We start from the raw sequence: 16,942 nt of genomic DNA on the forward strand, positions 1-16,942 counted from the left end.
GTCCGTCCGGACGTCCGTCCGTCCGGACGTCCGTCCGGAAAACTTTAACGTTGGATATTTCTTGGACACTATTCAGTCTATCAGTACCAAATTTGGCAAGATGGTGTATGATGACAAGGCCCCAAAAAACATACATAGCATCTTGACCTTGCTTCAAGGTCAAGGTCGCAGGGGCCATAAATGTTGTCTAAAAAACAGCTATTTTTCACATTTTTTCCATTTTCTCTGAAGTTTTTGAGATTCAATACCTCACCTATATATGATATATAGGGCAAAGTAAGCCCCATCTTTTGATACCAGTTTGGTTTACCTTGCTTCAAGGTCAAGGTCACAGGAGCTCTTCAAAGTTGGATTGTATACATATTTTGAAGTGACCTTGACCCTGAAATATGGAAGATAACTGTTTCAAACTTAAAAATTATGTGGGGCACATGTTATGCTTTCATCATGAGACACATTTGGTCACATATGATCAAGGTCAAGGTCACTTTGACCCTTATGAAATGTGACCAAAATAAGGTAGTGAACCACTAAAAGTGACCATATCTCATAGTAGAAAGAGCCAATAAGCACCATTGTACTTCCTATGTCTTGAATTAACAGCTTTGTGTTGCATGACCTTGAATGACCTTGACCTTGGGTCAAGGTCACATGTATTTTGGTAGGAAAAATGTGTAAAGCAGTTCTTAGTGTATGATGTCATTGCTAGGTTTAGTTATTTGACCTTGGTCAAGGTCAAGCATGTGAGTCGTATGGGCTTTGCCCTTCTTGTTTGGAGGAGGAGGGGGCCTGTAATGGACGGCCACCTGATATTTGCGGTCACCTTTGCAATGACTAATGGGTGACCGGATATGGCAGGTACTACTGTATCTACATCTTGGCCTGTGCTATAGTTGATGTAATACCACATCAAAGTATTAGCCGACTTGTATCTCTGAGTGTGCATTAAACATTGCCTCGCTTGTGTCTTCTGAGCGAGTTTCTGCATAATTTGTCAGATCAGTTTATTTTCTGTATTAGGCCCCCCAAAAAATAGGTCTGTTTACGGTAACATAGGCCAAAAAAATAGGGTCGGTAGGTCGGGATTTTTTTTTTTTTTCCAAAAAAACCATATTTTTACGTTATTTTGCAAAAAAAACACAAGATTTTTTTTTTTTTTTTTTTTTTTCCCAAATGCCAAAAAAAAGTCTAGGGTCGCGCGAAATAAATAGGGTCGGTCGGGTTACGGTAAACAGACTATTTTTTGGGGGGGGCCTTATTAGTGTGTGTCTGTCTGTCCACTTCAAAGACCGCTGGGTCAAAGGTCAGTGAATGTAGCAATTTGTGTTGTCATAAATTCAACATTCCTATAAGACATCTTTGATATTTGATTCTGTGTTTGCACATGTTTGTTTTTTTCTCAGATTGGGGAGTTGTATTCTGCTATCAAGTTTGGGATCCCCTTCTTCTACAACCGGTGAGTCATAAACCTTCAGTTGCGTTCTCTGCCTTCGCAGTCAACACACTATATTTTTGTGTTTAACTAGTGACACAGGGTGACGCAGTAGTTCCCCTTTGACAGCAGCTGCTCTGCAGAGTTCACACTTTTCTGATTAATTTGTCAAATTTGACGAAGGAAATAAGTAGAGGTTACATGCCGAGTCTCAGTGATTATCAAAAATAATGGTCGAAGTTAGCGGATCATGAAAAATGCGAGCTTTAGCGAGCTTTTTCATGACCGCGAACTGAGACCATTATTTTTGATAATCACTGAGACGAGGTGTGTAACCTCTTTATTCCTCCTTTCTTCAGTTATTCAAAGAAAAGAGGAGTTTTTTTGCGAAAGTTTGATCGAATCCTATTCTCTCAACCAGTCAACCTGCGCAGGCGATCGATTAATGCGCGGTTGTATAGTTCTGTGCAAATCATTCCATTCTGTTAACACTTCTTGTCAGTTTTCCTATTTTGGGCTAAAATCAAGTACACAGATATGCTGTTATTCTGCTGTGGCGGCAAAGGCAGATATTGTGTGTTCTGTATATGTTTTGGTATCGCTTAGAATAATGTTTTTTCGTCAAATGGGACTAGCAGACGAACTTTTGCACCCGTGTTCCAACGTTAAAAACTGTATGAAGTTCAGTTTTCTGGAGAAAATAGTGTATGAAACCCCTTTATGTTGTTTAAATTGATGAGATGTGTGCATTTGGTTGCGTGTGATCTGTTTATTAAATGAAATATTGTTGAAAACTGACCGTCGGATTGCAGCCTGTTGTCGAAGGAACTGAGTGAAAAGAAGGGGAACTACTCTTGTCGCTAGACAAAGTATGAGTTACTTGCCTTGGGAAATTGCTTGTGATGAACGGCTTGACGGCACGGCAGATGAGATTCAGAAAACAACCGAACTCATGGATTTTATATGGAGATTCATGTGTTCAGGCCTGTAGTTGTTAATTTAAATGCGGTATGTTTGTATTGTTTGCTCCAGAGATGTATATTTCGTACATTAGAGCGTTCGGAACTTTTCAGTCGCAAAAAGTAGTACCGAAACAGAACAACCTCTCAACCCATTGCACTATCGAGGATTCAGGCTGTTGCTGGGTCGTTATTTGTTTGGTTGCTGGGTCATTATCGAAAAATAACTACCCCTACAAGTTTACAGAGGTAAAGAAGCAGAGGGGGGAATAAATCCAAGCACAGAGTGTTTTTTGTGGCCAAGACATTTTAACTGATATAAAATTTGAATCCAGGTCCAACTGACCGGTTGTCTATGAACAAGGCTGCAAGCAATATCCCTTCCTTGTGTGTTCATTGCCGTTTGTTCAGGATGTAAGTTGACTCGGTGTTGCCGTGGTTGGGTTGCAGAAGTGATGCAGGCAGCATTACCACACTGTGGAACGTGTTGAGGATCATCAACATCCTCATCATGGTGCGCCTGCTCAAGATCATCTCATTCTTCAGGGTTGGTGCTCATGGTTTCTTGTCTTCCTTTCTTTGTTCAGTTGAAATTTGTTTTTTTGTTTGTTTGTTTGCTAAACGCCCAGCCGACCACGAAGGGCCATATCAGGGCGGTGCTGCTTTGACATATAACGTGCGCCACACACAAGACAGAAGTCGCAGCACAGGCTTCATGTCTCACCCAGTCACATTATTCTGACACCGGACCAACCAGTCCTAGCACTAACCCCATAATGCCAGACGCCAGGCGGAGCAGCCACTAGATTGCCAATTTTAAAGTCTTAGGTATGACCCGGCCGGGGTTCGAACCCACGACCTCCCGATCACGGGGTGGACGCCTTACCACTAGGCCAACCTGAATGATTGATTTTAGAATTAAACGTGCCTAAAACAAACCTTTCTTATTTATTGGGAAACTGAGTCAGACTATTTTTATTCAAGATGAGATTGTGATGCTTTGCTGTCAAGTTGTTGTGTTAATTTCAGTTAAAGCATCTCCTAATATAAACATGTTCTTGGGAACGGATCCCCAATGTCAAATATTGTACATGTGTCACAATATCAAAATTGAATGAAGTCTTGTTCAGACCAAGATGCATATATAGCATAGCCTTGTATGTCTGATGTTATTTGATGATGTCTGATGTTGTTGTCAGGTTATATAATTATGTACCAAAAAGAAATAAAACCATGTTAAAAAATTTTTTTTAAATAAAAAATAAAAAAGTGTTCCACATGGATAAACATTTACAGTACAGTGAAACCCTCACACGGAGACCTAGAAGTCTCTGAGAAAGAGATGTCTTGAAAAGGAGGGAGTCTTTCAATGGGGGTACATTTACTTGGGTTATCAGCTATAAATGAGGACAAAGGCAATGTCTTCATCTGTTGTTGTTTTTTCTTGTTTTTTAAACTGCAATTTCTTTTATGAGAGGCATTATATGTGTTTGTGTTTCCTGTTTACCAGTCAATGAGGGTGATCACAAGTGTGCTGCTAGACTTGGTCAGCAACATGAAAGCTTTCGCTGGAGTTCTCATTGTAAGTGTTGTTCATTACTCTTTGTTGTTGTTTGAACTTTTGATTCCAGATCGTCTGCTTCTCAGATGATTCCCTTTGAGACATTTTTCTTTTCCTTACATCTGTGCCAGTATGCTTTTGTAGTTCTGAACATTCATCAGTTTATTGGGGAGACAAAATATTGGAGTTTAAGGCAATATGTGACTTAAAATACAGTGTTTTTGCAAAGGAAGACAGCAGATACACAGCCTTAATCCCTCTGTTACATTTCTGCTCTTTATTTGCTTGTTGTTGTGATGTTAAGGGAATGCGTTTACAAATGAATTTGAAACTTGCAAAACTGTAATAGCCTGCACATTTACTGTAACATTATTTGTAACAGGTGATATACTACGTCTTTGCCATCCTAGGAATGGAGCTGTTTCGAGGAGTGATAACATTTGACAATGTGACTGAAAGGTGAGACAGAAAGCAGGTGTACCCAATGAATTCTTTTTTACATATATGCTATGCATGCATTCTTTTTTTGATTTTATGTTATAAAGCAAACATGTAAGGGCCGATACAGTCGACAGGTGTAGTTTATTTCTGCTCCTTAAACACAGCAAGAGTTTTGAAGGATTAAAATTCATAACTGTTCAATGATACAGTGCTTGCTACAGCCTTACAAACACAAACAAATCCAGAAAAATCTTCACAATGCTTTCTGCCCATACGATTTTAAAGCTAACATAGACCAAAAGGAGTTACACATCAAAATATTGAGTTCACACTTTGAGACATTTTGTGTGAATATACTGATCACAGATCTATTTTGTGTGAATATACTGATCACAGATCTATTTTGTGTGAATATACTGATCACAGATCTATTTTGTGTTTGATTGCAGCAATGTGACGTATGAATGTGGAAGCTACCGCCAGCTTCAGTACTGGTCCAACAACTTTGACGACTTTGCAGTGAGTGTGACCTGATAGCGGGTTTCAGTTCTTATTGGCACATGCACATGAATAAAACATTCTGAACTTTGAATGGTGCCTAGCTCTGACAGAGAGAAAGACAGGGAGCGAGACAGACAGACAGACAGACAGACAGAAACAGAGAAGAAGAGAGGCAGTGAGACTCGTTTATGTGTGCATGTGTGTGTGCATTATCATGGGGTGTGAGTATAATGACTTGTGGATTCCAACATATCTATGTCTGTCTGTGTGTGTATGTGTGTGTCATGTGTGTTTGTGTGTCTGTGTGTGTCATGTGTGTTTGTGTGTCTGTGTCTATGTGTGAGTGAGTTGGAGGGATGGGGGGGGGGGGGGGGTTCGGGTGGATGCGTGAGTGAGTATATGGTGGCAGAAAAAGGAGAGACAATATGAAGAAAGAGTGACACATTTCTTTCCTACCCTTGTATATTTTTTATGTTTTTACTGTGTTGAATCAGGTGACCCGATGATTGTTTTGCAGGCAACCATTATGGTTCTCTGGGACGTGATGGTGGTCAATAACTGGATGGTGTTTCTGGAGGCCTACAGGGCCGCAACCTCCGCGTGAGTTGTCTTCTCTTTATCAAACTAATGTTGAGTGCAGATCAACTTTAGATAATACTATTCTGCATCCGTTTTTGACATTTTACTGTGAAGAAAAAGTATTTTAGCATGATTTTGCTTTTGTGTCATTCAGGTCTCAAAATCTAGGAGTAGAAAATGCAACCATTGTGTGTTAGTGTGATTTGAGTCCCAGACTCGAAAAATAAAATTCAAGGGTGTTCTCTTAATAATTTATTTAGAGTTCATAGAGAGTGGCAAAGATCGCACTGATGTCTAACCACAAGAGCCTTGCATAAGTGGAAAGGTATTTTTCCATGGCAGGGTGAAAGTAATCTGACCGTTTTTTGTGTGCTGTTTTTTTTACCTTGAGTGATTTCTGTTGAAAGTCCCTCTTTCATGGGACAGAAGAGTTCATTCAAACATTTATCCTTCACCATGCTTCCTGGGGCGTAAACGACCCAGAGCCACAACCACCATGGGGACCTCCCATCGACTAATTTCTGAAGGATTATCTTTGTAAACAAACGTAAAAACAATGACGTCATTTGAATGGGACAATCCGGATGATGTAGGTCTTGGGCGACCCGATATGGAATTTAAAAAGGATTTTACGATGTTTATCCCTATTTGGATGGCGTGGGTCGTGTACGACCCATACTTTTTACGTTAAATCCTTCTTCGGATGGCGTGGGTCGTGTATGACCCATACTTTTTACGTTAAATCCTTCTTTAAAAGTATGGGTCGTACAGGACCCACATCATCCGGACTGTGTAATCCAAAGCGTGATCCGGTGAAGGTTAATGTTAGCGTTGCGTGCTGCTTGCTTTCAGATGGTCGTACCTGTACTTTGTGGCCTGGTGGCTGATATCCGTCATCATCGTGTTGAATCTCTTCACCGCTCTCATCATGGAGGTACTGTGGCACCTTATACCGTCAACTCAGTTTGAGTTGGTGATATGGTCTAGAATGTCTTGGCCAAATTCCACCAGGACAGTGCTGTTTTGCTCACATGTTTTTGATCCTTTTGGTATAGTGCCGATGCAGCTGTGAAATTTGTTGAGAAGAACCTAATATTTCTTTGTATTTGATTTTTGTCGATGAGAAGCTTACTTGCTTCAGAAGATAAATAGAATCAAACTTAAAAGAAAAAAATCTTTGGGCTTGTCAAACTTTCCTTTCAGAGTCGTTTGTGAAAAAATAGATACATAGATTAGCAGGAAATAGCAGGAAACCCTGCATTATTTTGTACGTGACAGAATTTCATTATGAGAGAACTTAGCTGTCGTTGATCTCAAAGTTTAGCCCTTCACTCTGTTTCCAAAGCAACGCAATCACACCTGCAAGATACTGTTTCAGAATTTCATCATGAAGTGGGATCGCCATCAGATACAACAGGAGGCGGAGGCTTTTCATACTCCGGTCACTCTCAATAGCGTGCATGACATGTTCAGGTAAGTCTCTACTGTGCAGACTGCAAGAGTTTTTAGAGATAGAAGATGTTGCTCTGCTGTGTTTACTGGATTTGTTCCTCAATTTGTGTGTGTGTGTGTGTGTGTGTGTGTGTGTGTGTGTGTGTGTGTGTGAGTGAGTGAGTGTGTGTGTGTGTTTCTGTGGGTGTGTGTGTGCGTGTGTGAGTGTATGTACGTGTCTGTGTTTGTGTGTGTGTGCATGCATGCGTGTGTGCGTGCATGTATACATGTGTGTGTGCATGCGTGTTTGTGTGTGAGTTGGTGTGTGTGTGTGTTTATTAGGTTTTGATCATAGGTTACTGGTGGTTTTGGTAGTTGACCTTTCTCCTTTTGTTTTTTTAATTGGATGCAAAGACTTGGGCTTGATCAGCTAGACATTTTCTTTGGTGTGGGCATTGGTGCCTTTTGGTTAGTGTAAAAAGAAAGAACTTGAAAATGTGATGAGTTGATATTAAGTTAGTACATGTATTGACTTTGCTTAGAACAAAATGTAAAGGGGTGGGGGTGGGGGGGGGGGGGGGGGCTTATATTGTGATTTTGCACAAGGAAACTGTCTCTGTAGAATTACTCGGTGCTCCACAAATGGGCAGATGAATAGAATTTCTACCAGGGAGTTTCGGACTGTTGTGATGTGTCATTGAACCACTGCTGTTGTTTAACGCTGCACGCCACAGATCTCTGTATTTCAGGGGTTTGCTGAAAGAGCCGGCCGACAACGAACTTCTCATGCAACTGTGCTTGCACCAACACCTCACACTGGAGAGATGACCTACAACCAGCCAATGACAGCCTTCCTCTCATCATGTTGCAAGAGATGCTGACCAATCACAAACTTCACAATGGAGAGATGATCAGCAACCAGCCAATGACAGCCTTCCTCTCTTCTCATAGCAAGAGATGCTGACCAATCACAAACCATAAAACACTATTTCGTGGATTGGAAGCAAGGCTAAGGAGTTGAGCAGCAAAACTGAAAATAGAAACAAAGAAAGGAGACTTCTACATGACATTTTTTTTAAATTACGGTAATACTGTAACAGTCTAGCATAATATTTTCTTCTGTCGTTTTTTTTTCTGGGGAAAATAACCAAATTCTGCTGACTTGCAGTAAAATGGAATACATGTAGTGGATGAAGGATCAACAGTTGATAAGAAGATATGGTGGAAAATGTCATGATCAAAGCAATAACAGTTAATTCGTCTGTGGTTCTTTTTTTCTTTTTCTTTTTTGAGGGGGGTGTCGTACATTATAGTTATTTTTAACAATGATGACACACTCTCAATTCAGGGTGCTAATTGAAGTGCAGAAACAGACGGTGTGACTGTCAGACTTTCTCAGCTCCATCCTGTGAACTGTTGTTACAGGGTGCTGACCTATTATCATAGAAATCATGTCGATGTTGATTACTACCCCCCACGGGCTAGGGGGAGTCCCATATTGGTTGGGACGAGAAAGAATTTACCCGATGCTCCCCAGCATGTCGTAAGAGGCGACTAACGGATTCTGTTTCTGCTTTTACCCTTGTTAAGTGTTTCTTGTATAGAATATAGTCAATTTTTGTAAAGATTTTAGTCAAGCCGTATGTAAGAAATGTGAAGTCCTTTGTACTGGAAACTTGCATTCTCCCAGTAAGGTAATATATTGTACTACGTTGCAAGCCCCTGGAGCAAATTTTTGATTAATGCTTTTGTGAACAAGAAACAATTGACAAGTGGCTCTATCCCATCTCCCCCCCTTTCCCCGTCGCGATATAACCCTTCGTGGTTGAAAACGACGTTAAACACCAAATAAAGAAAGATGTTGATTACTGTCAAGCTGTTATCAAAACTCATGGTGTTGAAAAACAGGGTCCCCACGGCAACCCCAGTTGAGACATTTTGGTTTTGGTACAGTGGAACCCCCCTTCCAAGACCTCCAAAAACCAAAGAAAATCAGGTCTTAAAAATGGAGATCAATTTACAGAGGTTATGGGGGCGGAGATGTAGCTCAGTCGGTAGCGCGCTGGATTTGTATCCAGTTGGCCGCTGTCAGCGTGAGTTTGTCCCCGCGTTCGGCGAGAGATTTATTTCTCAGAGTCAACTTTGTGTGCAGACTCTCCTCGGTGTCCGAACACCCCCCGTGTGTACACGCAAGCACAAGACCAAGTGCGCACGGAAAAGATCCTGTAATCCATGTCAGAGTTCGGTGGGTTATAGAAACACGAAAATACCCAGCATGCTTCCTCCGAAAGCGGCGTATGGCTGCCTAAATGGCAGGGTAAAAACGGTCATACACGTAAAAGCCGTGGGAGTTTCAGCCCATGAACGAACAAACAAACAAACAAACAAACAAACAGAGGTTATGAACAATCTATCAAAACAAGGTCTTAAAGGGGCAAAAGTCTTATATTATGGGGTCTTTGAGGGGGGTTCCACTGGACACTTATTGTCCTTGTGGAGGGTCTACAGGTACATTCAGGCTAATATTCCCAGGTTGTGCAATGACTGTGTAATGCTACCCATTTTGTTCCCCTGCATGCATCATTGCATGTGTTAATGTTTTCCCAGCACTGAGACTTAAGCTGTGAACTTGGGATCTTGGCATGCACATTTGTTTGTTTGTTTGTTTGTTTGTTTGTTTGTTTAACGCCCAGCCGACCACGAAGGGCCATATCAGGGCGGTGCCGCTTTGACATATAATGTGCGCCACACACAAGACAGAAGTCGCAGCACAGGCTTCATGTCTCACCCAGTCTTATTATTCTGACACCGGACCAACCAGTCCTAACACTAACCCCATAATGCCAGACGCCACTAGATTGCCAATTTTAAAGTCTTAGGTGTGACCCGGCCGGGGTTCGAACCCACAACCTCCCGATCACGGGACGGACGCCTTACCACTAGGCCAACCGTGCCGGTTTGGCATGCACGTGAAGGTGTTCTGAGACACCAATAAAAGTCTTGACAGAAAGTGAACTCTGAGTAATGAAGCTTTCGACAAACCCTGGGGAAATCATACGCCGATAGAGACAAACTGGTTTTGAAACCAGCAGCGACACCGACTGAGCTGCAACCTCTTCCACAAAACTCTATGCTCCGGAAACTCTTACAAGGCATCAAGGAACTTTCCTGTTGAGGATACATGTACTCTCATGTATTCTTATATATACTCTACAGCTAGATATTGTGATTGTGGTTTTTGACCAAGATAGGTTTTTATCTTTGCCGTTCTGATAAAGTGAGAGAGAAGGGGCAGATCAGTGGCGGGGTAGAGGGAGAGAGAGAGTGTGTGTATTTGTGATGGGGATGTGCAAAAATATTACAGACGTATGTATGGTCAGATACTGTTAGCCTGCATAAACCTGTACTTGTACCTAAATGATGTATGCATGCCCTTAGTTTACATACAACTTAGTTTTCATACTGCAATTTTTCCCTGAACAAGACTTTGTGCAGATATGGGCCAGCCACCTAGTGATGAGCAAAATGGCCAGCAGAAGTTCTCTGCCTTGAAGATCAAAAGCCGTGGGAATATTTTTGTCTTCCCGAATCATGATAAGAATTGGTTGTCTTTCATTGTTTTAATCATTGTTTTCAGAGACTTGTGCTTTCAGGGTCATGTGGCACTTTTTACATTATTATACTCATTATCTCCCTTGTGAACTGATACATGTATTGTGAATCACATTCATTTGCCTTGTGAGAATTCCATCCATATATGTATGTACTTACCTGATGTTTGTCTCATGCTTGTAACAGCAAATCTGTGTGTGTTTTTCTCTGAATTTACCTACACTGGTACCTGCCATGAAAGGACACCATTGGGACCAGCTAAGTGTCCCTGCATTGTAGGTGGCCTTTAATGACAGGTACATTTTGGTGAAGATAATAGACAAAGGGGCTACTGAAGGTGTTCTTTCATGGGAGGTGTCCTCTCAACAGAGGGGCCTCACATTGCAGGTTCAACCGTAGTGTAGTCAGGTTTTCACAAACATTAGAAAAGCAGTTGTATTTGCTTTTACAGGGTCTACGTTTTTTGGGTTACTATTTTAACTTCAATTTTTGATGACTTTGTTATCTGTCAAGAATGGGTTAGGGTTAGAATGAACTACTAGTACATAAGTGAAACTTCATGTACAAAAGACAATATGGCAGACAGTGTCTGGTGTGTGCCAGTGACGATTCTGATCTGTTGGCCAATTAAGATGATGCGTAACTGTTGGGAATTTTTGCAGAAAGTTTGTTCTCTCATTGTTTATGAGGGCTTCCGTTGTTACGATTAAAACCTCATGCGCTTATTGGCTATTTCAATTTTTGCTAGTACAGTCATCACTTGTTCTGTTAATTTTTAAAAGTAAAGACTGCTTTTGCAGGGTAAGTTGTACACAAAGAAAGATTTCTGCACTGTCCGTATACATTTTAGAAATGTACATGTAGTACCAAAGATATTGTCTTCCAGGAAAATGCACCTTGTTCCTTAAAATTGTGTGTGTGTGTGTGTGCGTGCATGTGCATCCGTGCAGGGGGGGGGGGGGGGTTGCATGTATGTGTGTGTGTGACAAAGAGTCTCTCAAACATAACATTTTTCTTTGAAGAATGTCTGTGTACATATTCTACCACCAATGTTCTTTCACCGGTTACATTTCATGCATACTTTGAATTGATTGTCATTTCCTTATTTTGTATGTTCTAGATTGATTCCCCAAATTAGGAGGGGTCGGAGGCATTTGGAACTAATTAGGGTCACTTGGTTGTGATGGAAACAGGGTTGTCTTCAGTTTCTGATTTTCATTTCCACAGGTCTTTTAGAGTTGTGCATTTTCAAACCGTCCAACTTACTTAGACAGGACGTGGTCTAGCTTTATTTACAGGTTTATCTGAGTGCTGATATTCAATACTAATTTTACCTGGATAATGCTGTATTGCTCTGAAAATATTTTTTAACGTGTAAAGTGCTATTCTGTATTACCGTACAAATCTGTGATCTAAGAAACAAAGGGGAGTAAGCACTTTGGGCTGACAATGGTTTGTGAGTGTCAAACAGATTCTTCTAGCACTTGAGAAAATAAGAAGCATTGAAATGAGCAATTGCAGGTGCCAGGAGACTGGCTTCACATAACCCTTAGGCGGGGATGTAGCTCAGTCGGTAGCGCGCTGGATTTGTATCCAATTGGCCGCTGTCAGCGTGAGTTCGTCCCCACGTTCGGCGAGAGATTTATTTCTCAGAGTCAACTTTGTGTGCAGACTCTCCTCGGTGTCCGAACACCCCCGTGTGTACACGCAAGCACAAGACCAGTGCGCACGAAAAAGATCCTGTAATCCATGTCAGAGTTCGGTGGGTTATAGAAACACGAAAATACCCAGCATGCTTCCTCCGAAAGCGGCGTATGGCTGCCTAAATGGCGGGGTAAAAACGGTCATACACGTAAATGCCGTGGGAGTTTCAGCCCATGAACGAACAAACATAACCCTTACTTATCATTGCTGTCTTTTTATATATGTAGAGAGAGAGCAGTTACTTCTGTTCGTTTCTTAGATCTTCTTATTGGCACTTTGTCTGAGGCTCATTTGATTTTGATTCTTGTAACACTATGTTATAAGGAAAATGCTCTTTTGCAATCAGATGGTATGAATCAGATGGTATATTAGATGGACATTGCCTTATTGCTAGGCGCACTGTTCCCTAATAGGGATCATTTCAATGTTCATCGTGTGTTTTATTCGGTTTGTGAAAGTACGAGTCACCTCACCTCACCTACGCCTGTGACCCCGTCTGGGGTATAGGCCGCCAATCAGCTCCCTCCATGCATCTCTGTTTTGGGCGAGTCTTTCCAGCATTCCCCACGTCTTTCCCATGTGCTTTGCATCTGCGTCCAAATCTCGGCGCCATGTGTTCCTGGGTCGCCCTCTCTTTCTCTTGCCTTGAGGGTTCCACGTGAGGGCTTGCCTTGTGATGTTTGAAGCAGGTTTGCGAAGGGTGTGGCCTATCCACCGCCAGCGTCTCTGTAGGATGTCCTCCTCGACGGGCTGCTGTCTGGTTCTCAGCCACAGGTCTTCGTTGCTGATTTTTTCTGGCCAGCGAATCTTGAGGATCTTCCTGAGGCAGGTATTGATGAAGACCTGGATTTTCTTCATGGTGGTGACGGTGGTTCTCCAGGTCTCGGCTCCGTATAGTAGGATCGGCTTCACGATGGTATTGAAAACCCTGATCTTTGTAGTGATACTGACTTCGCTGGATCCCCAGATCTTCTTCAGCTGATGGAATGCTGCTCTGGCCTTGCCGATGCGGGTTTTGACGTCTGCGTCCGTTCCTCCCTGCTTGTCCAAGATGCTGCCGAGATAGGTGAAGCTGTCCACCTCTTCCAGCGCACTGCCTTCGACTGTGATGGGTGTGTTGTTAGGTGCATTTGTCTTGAACACCTTGCTCTTCCCTCTGTTGATGTGGAGGCCCAGGCTAGCTGAGTTGTCCGCAACAATGCCGGTCTTTTCCTGCATCTGTTGTTGGGTGTGAGAGAGAAGAGCCAGATCATCAGCAAAATCAAGGTCGTCCAGCTGTGTCCAAAGTGTCCACTGGATGCCATTTCGTTTCTGGTCAGTCGACGTCTTCATGACCCAGTCGATCGCTAACAGGAACAGGAAAGGTGAGAGCAGGCAGCCTTGCCTCACTCCGGTTCGTACTTCAAAGGCGTCGGTGAGTTGTCGGCCATGCACTATCCTGCAGGTCATCTTTTCGTATGATTTCTTGATGATGTTTGTTATCTTCTCCGGCACTCCGTAGTGTCTCAGTAGCTTCCAGAGGGTCTGCCTGTCCACGCTGTCGAACGCCTTCTCGTAATCAAGAAAGTTCACGTAGAGAGGCGAGTTCCACTCCAAGGACTGCTCCAGGATGATGCGCAGAGTTGCAATCTGGTCTGTGCACGACCTTTCCTTGCGGAAGCCGGCTTGTTGATCACGGAGATGCGGGTCCACTGCCTCCTTCATTCGGTTCAGTATGATGCGGTTGAACACTTTCCCTGGGATGGACAGCAGCGTTATTCCTCTGTAGTTGGCGCAGGAACTGAGGTCACCTTTCTTGGGGAGTTTGACGAGGTAGCCTTCCTTCCATTCTGCTGGTACCTCTTCTTCTTCCCATATCTTGCAGAAGAGTGGGTAGAGGATCTCCACACTGGTCTCCACATCGGTCTTCAGCGCCTCTGCCGGGATGCTGTCAGGTCCCGCAGACTTGCCGTTCTTCAACTGCTTGATGGCGCTGCTGATCTCCTCCTTGGTCGGTGCGCAGCACTCGATTGGCAGGTCGCTTGCCGCTGGTGGTATGTCCGGTGGGTTTGCAGGAGCCGGTCTGTTGAGTAGCTCCTGGAAATGCTCGACCCATCTGTTCTTCTGTCCTTCCTCGTCGGGTATCGCTCTTCCGTTTCTGTCTTTGACGGGTCTCTCTGGCTTGGCAAACTTCCCTGATATTTTCTTGATGGTCGAGTACAGGTCCCTGGTGTTGCCGTGATAAGCTGCTTCTTCTGCTTCTGTCGCCAGCATCTCTATGTAGTTCTTCTTGTCTGTCTTGATGCTGTGCTTGACACTTCTGTTAGCTTCTGCATATTCCTCATTCGCTTTTGCTTTCGCTGCTCTTGTTTTGCTATTGTTCAGTGCAGTCTTCTTTTCTCTCCTTGCTTCAATGTTCTTTAATGTCTCCGCCGATATCCATTCTTTGTGGTTGTGTGTTTTGGAGCCCAATACTTCTTGGCACGTTGACGTGACTGCTTCTTTCGCTCTTTGCCACTGTTGTTCTATGGTCTCCTCTTCAAGCAGCTCTTCTAGGACCTGGAACTTGTTGGAGAGCGTGATCTTGAATTCTTCCTGCTTCTTGTTGTCCTTTAGCGCTGTGGTGTTGTATCTCTGTCGTTGGCTGGAGCCCTCTGTCCAGTTCCTCTTGAGCTTCAGCTTCAATCTTGCCACAAGGAGATGATGGTCTGAAGCAACGTCTGCTCCTCGTTTGACGCGAACCTCCTGAAGAGAGCGGCGAAACTTCCTCCCGATGCACACGTGGTCGATTTGGTTTTCCGTCCGCAGGTCTGGTGACACCCACGTTGCCTTGTGTATCCTTCTGTGGTGAAAAACACTTCCTCCGATGACCAGGTCGCTTGTGGCGCACATGTCGGCAAACCTCTCTCCGTTGTCGTTCATCTCGCCTAACCCTTGCTGTCCCATGATCTCCTCGTAGCCCCGGTTGTCACTTCCAATCTTGGCGTTGAAGTCTCCCATTACGATGATGATGTTCCTCTTCGGTCTGTCCTGAATGATGGTAAGTAGCCTGTTGTAAAAGTCATCCTTCTCTTCCTCCTCGCTGTCGTTCGTCGGGGCGTAGCACTGGATTACGTCCATGTTGATCCTCTTTTTCTTAGTCCGGAAGGAGGCTGTCATAATCCGTGGGCCATGTGCTTCCCATCCAAGTAGGGCTCCCTGTGCTGACTTGGACAACATCATGGCCACGCCCTGGGTGTGTGCTGCGTCTTCCTGCTCGTGCCCCGAGAACAGCAGTAGCTCGCCGGAAATCAGTCGTTTCTGCCCGGAACCAGTCCATCTTGCCTCGCTGATTCCCATGATGTTGAGGTTGTACCTTCTCATCTCTGCAGCCACTTGTGCTGACTTCCCGGTCTCATACATGGTCCGTACGTTCCATGTACCTATGGTGGTGGTGGTCCTGGTTGTGAGGATGGTCGTCGGCCTGACGGCTTCCGGATTGCTCTGGCTTTCACCGCCCGGCGTCATATTCCTTCCAGCTGGAGGTCCATCTTCTCCCAGGTCCGAGATTTCCGTTGGTTGTCTTCTTGGCGTTTCTGTAGCTAGTGGGGTTTTTTACGGGGTGGGGTAGCTAGCCCCACGCCCAACCCTCCTCCTTTTTCAGCCGGGCTTGGGACCGTCCTAGGCGGAGTTGAAAGTACGAGTGCAAAGAACAAAATAATTTAGGTGGCAAGTTTGAGCAATTTTTAAATTTTGTCTTGACATCATTCAAGCTTGTATAATGTAGTACATGTATGTAAAATTAGCCCCTGGCTTCTTTCAGTGAATACTCATTTTTGTACTCAAACAATATCTTTACATATTCACTGTTGTGCATTGACAGGTCTGAAGATACTGAGCTTAGTTTTTATTGTACAGTATTCACGCTGTTATAGTTAGGCATTCCATAGCAATAAGTATATAATTATATCAATATATATGCTGCATATTTCTGTTGTTCATTTCAGTTTGACAGTCAGTTTCATCATGTTGCGGAAGGAATTAATATTACCTGAAAAATGTCTGGCACCATGAAAAAAAGTTAATTGTTTTAATCATAAATAGCTTCTCTGTTCTACAAGCACTAAAATCCTGTGGTTGACAAGTTGAAAGTGCCAGTGGCAATGAAAAGCGTATACACATTTTCTAGGAGAGATCGTGAATAAAGATTGTCTTTTTACTCCAGTTTCTTCATATTGTTTACATAAATGTGTTAAACCCTTACACTGGTGCAATTCTGTAACACATGTTACATAGCCACTGGTGAATTAACAAAGAGAAAAATAAAGAAAAACGGTCATATAGGTTTTCGCATCCATGGGAGGTAATCGGAACAGACCAAACAGACTGAGCCAGTAGCGCGACATATGTCGCAGTATAGGTAAAGTAGCGCGACATATGTCGCGACAGCCAGCCTAAGGGTTAATAATTGTGTATGTGTGTATGTGTGTGTGAGAGAGAGAAAGCATGTGTGTGTGTGTGTGCTTTTTGCTTTAAAAATGGTTGCATCGTTTTGAGCACTAAGTTAGAGGACTCATGCTGACTAGAACACACACACACACAAGAGCACACACACACACACACACACACACAAGAGCACCCCCCCCCCACACACACACACACACACATTCTCCACATCCCCTCTCTCTCTCTCTCTCTCTCTCTCTCTCTCTCTCTCTCTCTCTCTCTCTCTCTCTCTCTCTCTCTCTCTCTCTCTCTCTCTCA

The 16,942-nt window shown here is 43.3% G+C and overlaps 1 protein-coding gene across 1 annotated transcript in view; it reads left to right on the forward strand.

Moving 5' to 3' along the window:
• The window catches only part of LOC138960864 (two pore channel protein 2-like), a 51,861-nt gene extending 35,464 nt beyond the window's left edge, over nucleotides 1-16,397 (forward strand). Inside the window, exons 19-28 of the mRNA XM_070332503.1 lie at nucleotides 1,404-1,456; nucleotides 2,842-2,938; nucleotides 3,902-3,973; nucleotides 4,335-4,411; nucleotides 4,843-4,912; nucleotides 5,412-5,494; nucleotides 6,326-6,407; nucleotides 6,852-6,946; nucleotides 7,654-12,671; nucleotides 15,870-16,397. Coding sequence (XP_070188604.1) covers nucleotides 1,404-1,456; nucleotides 2,842-2,938; nucleotides 3,902-3,973; nucleotides 4,335-4,411; nucleotides 4,843-4,912; nucleotides 5,412-5,494; nucleotides 6,326-6,407; nucleotides 6,852-6,946; nucleotides 7,654-7,732 — 708 coding nt within the window. The 3' untranslated portion in view covers nucleotides 7,733-12,671; nucleotides 15,870-16,397. The remainder of the gene's footprint in view (nucleotides 1-1,403; nucleotides 1,457-2,841; nucleotides 2,939-3,901; nucleotides 3,974-4,334; nucleotides 4,412-4,842; nucleotides 4,913-5,411; nucleotides 5,495-6,325; nucleotides 6,408-6,851; nucleotides 6,947-7,653; nucleotides 12,672-15,869) is intronic.
• Nucleotides 16,398-16,942: the final 545 nt, after the last annotated feature.

This window comes from Littorina saxatilis, linkage group LG3, assembly GCF_037325665.1.
Source record: "Littorina saxatilis isolate snail1 linkage group LG3, US_GU_Lsax_2.0, whole genome shotgun sequence".
NCBI lineage: Eukaryota > Metazoa > Mollusca > Gastropoda > Littorinimorpha > Littorinidae > Littorina > Littorina saxatilis.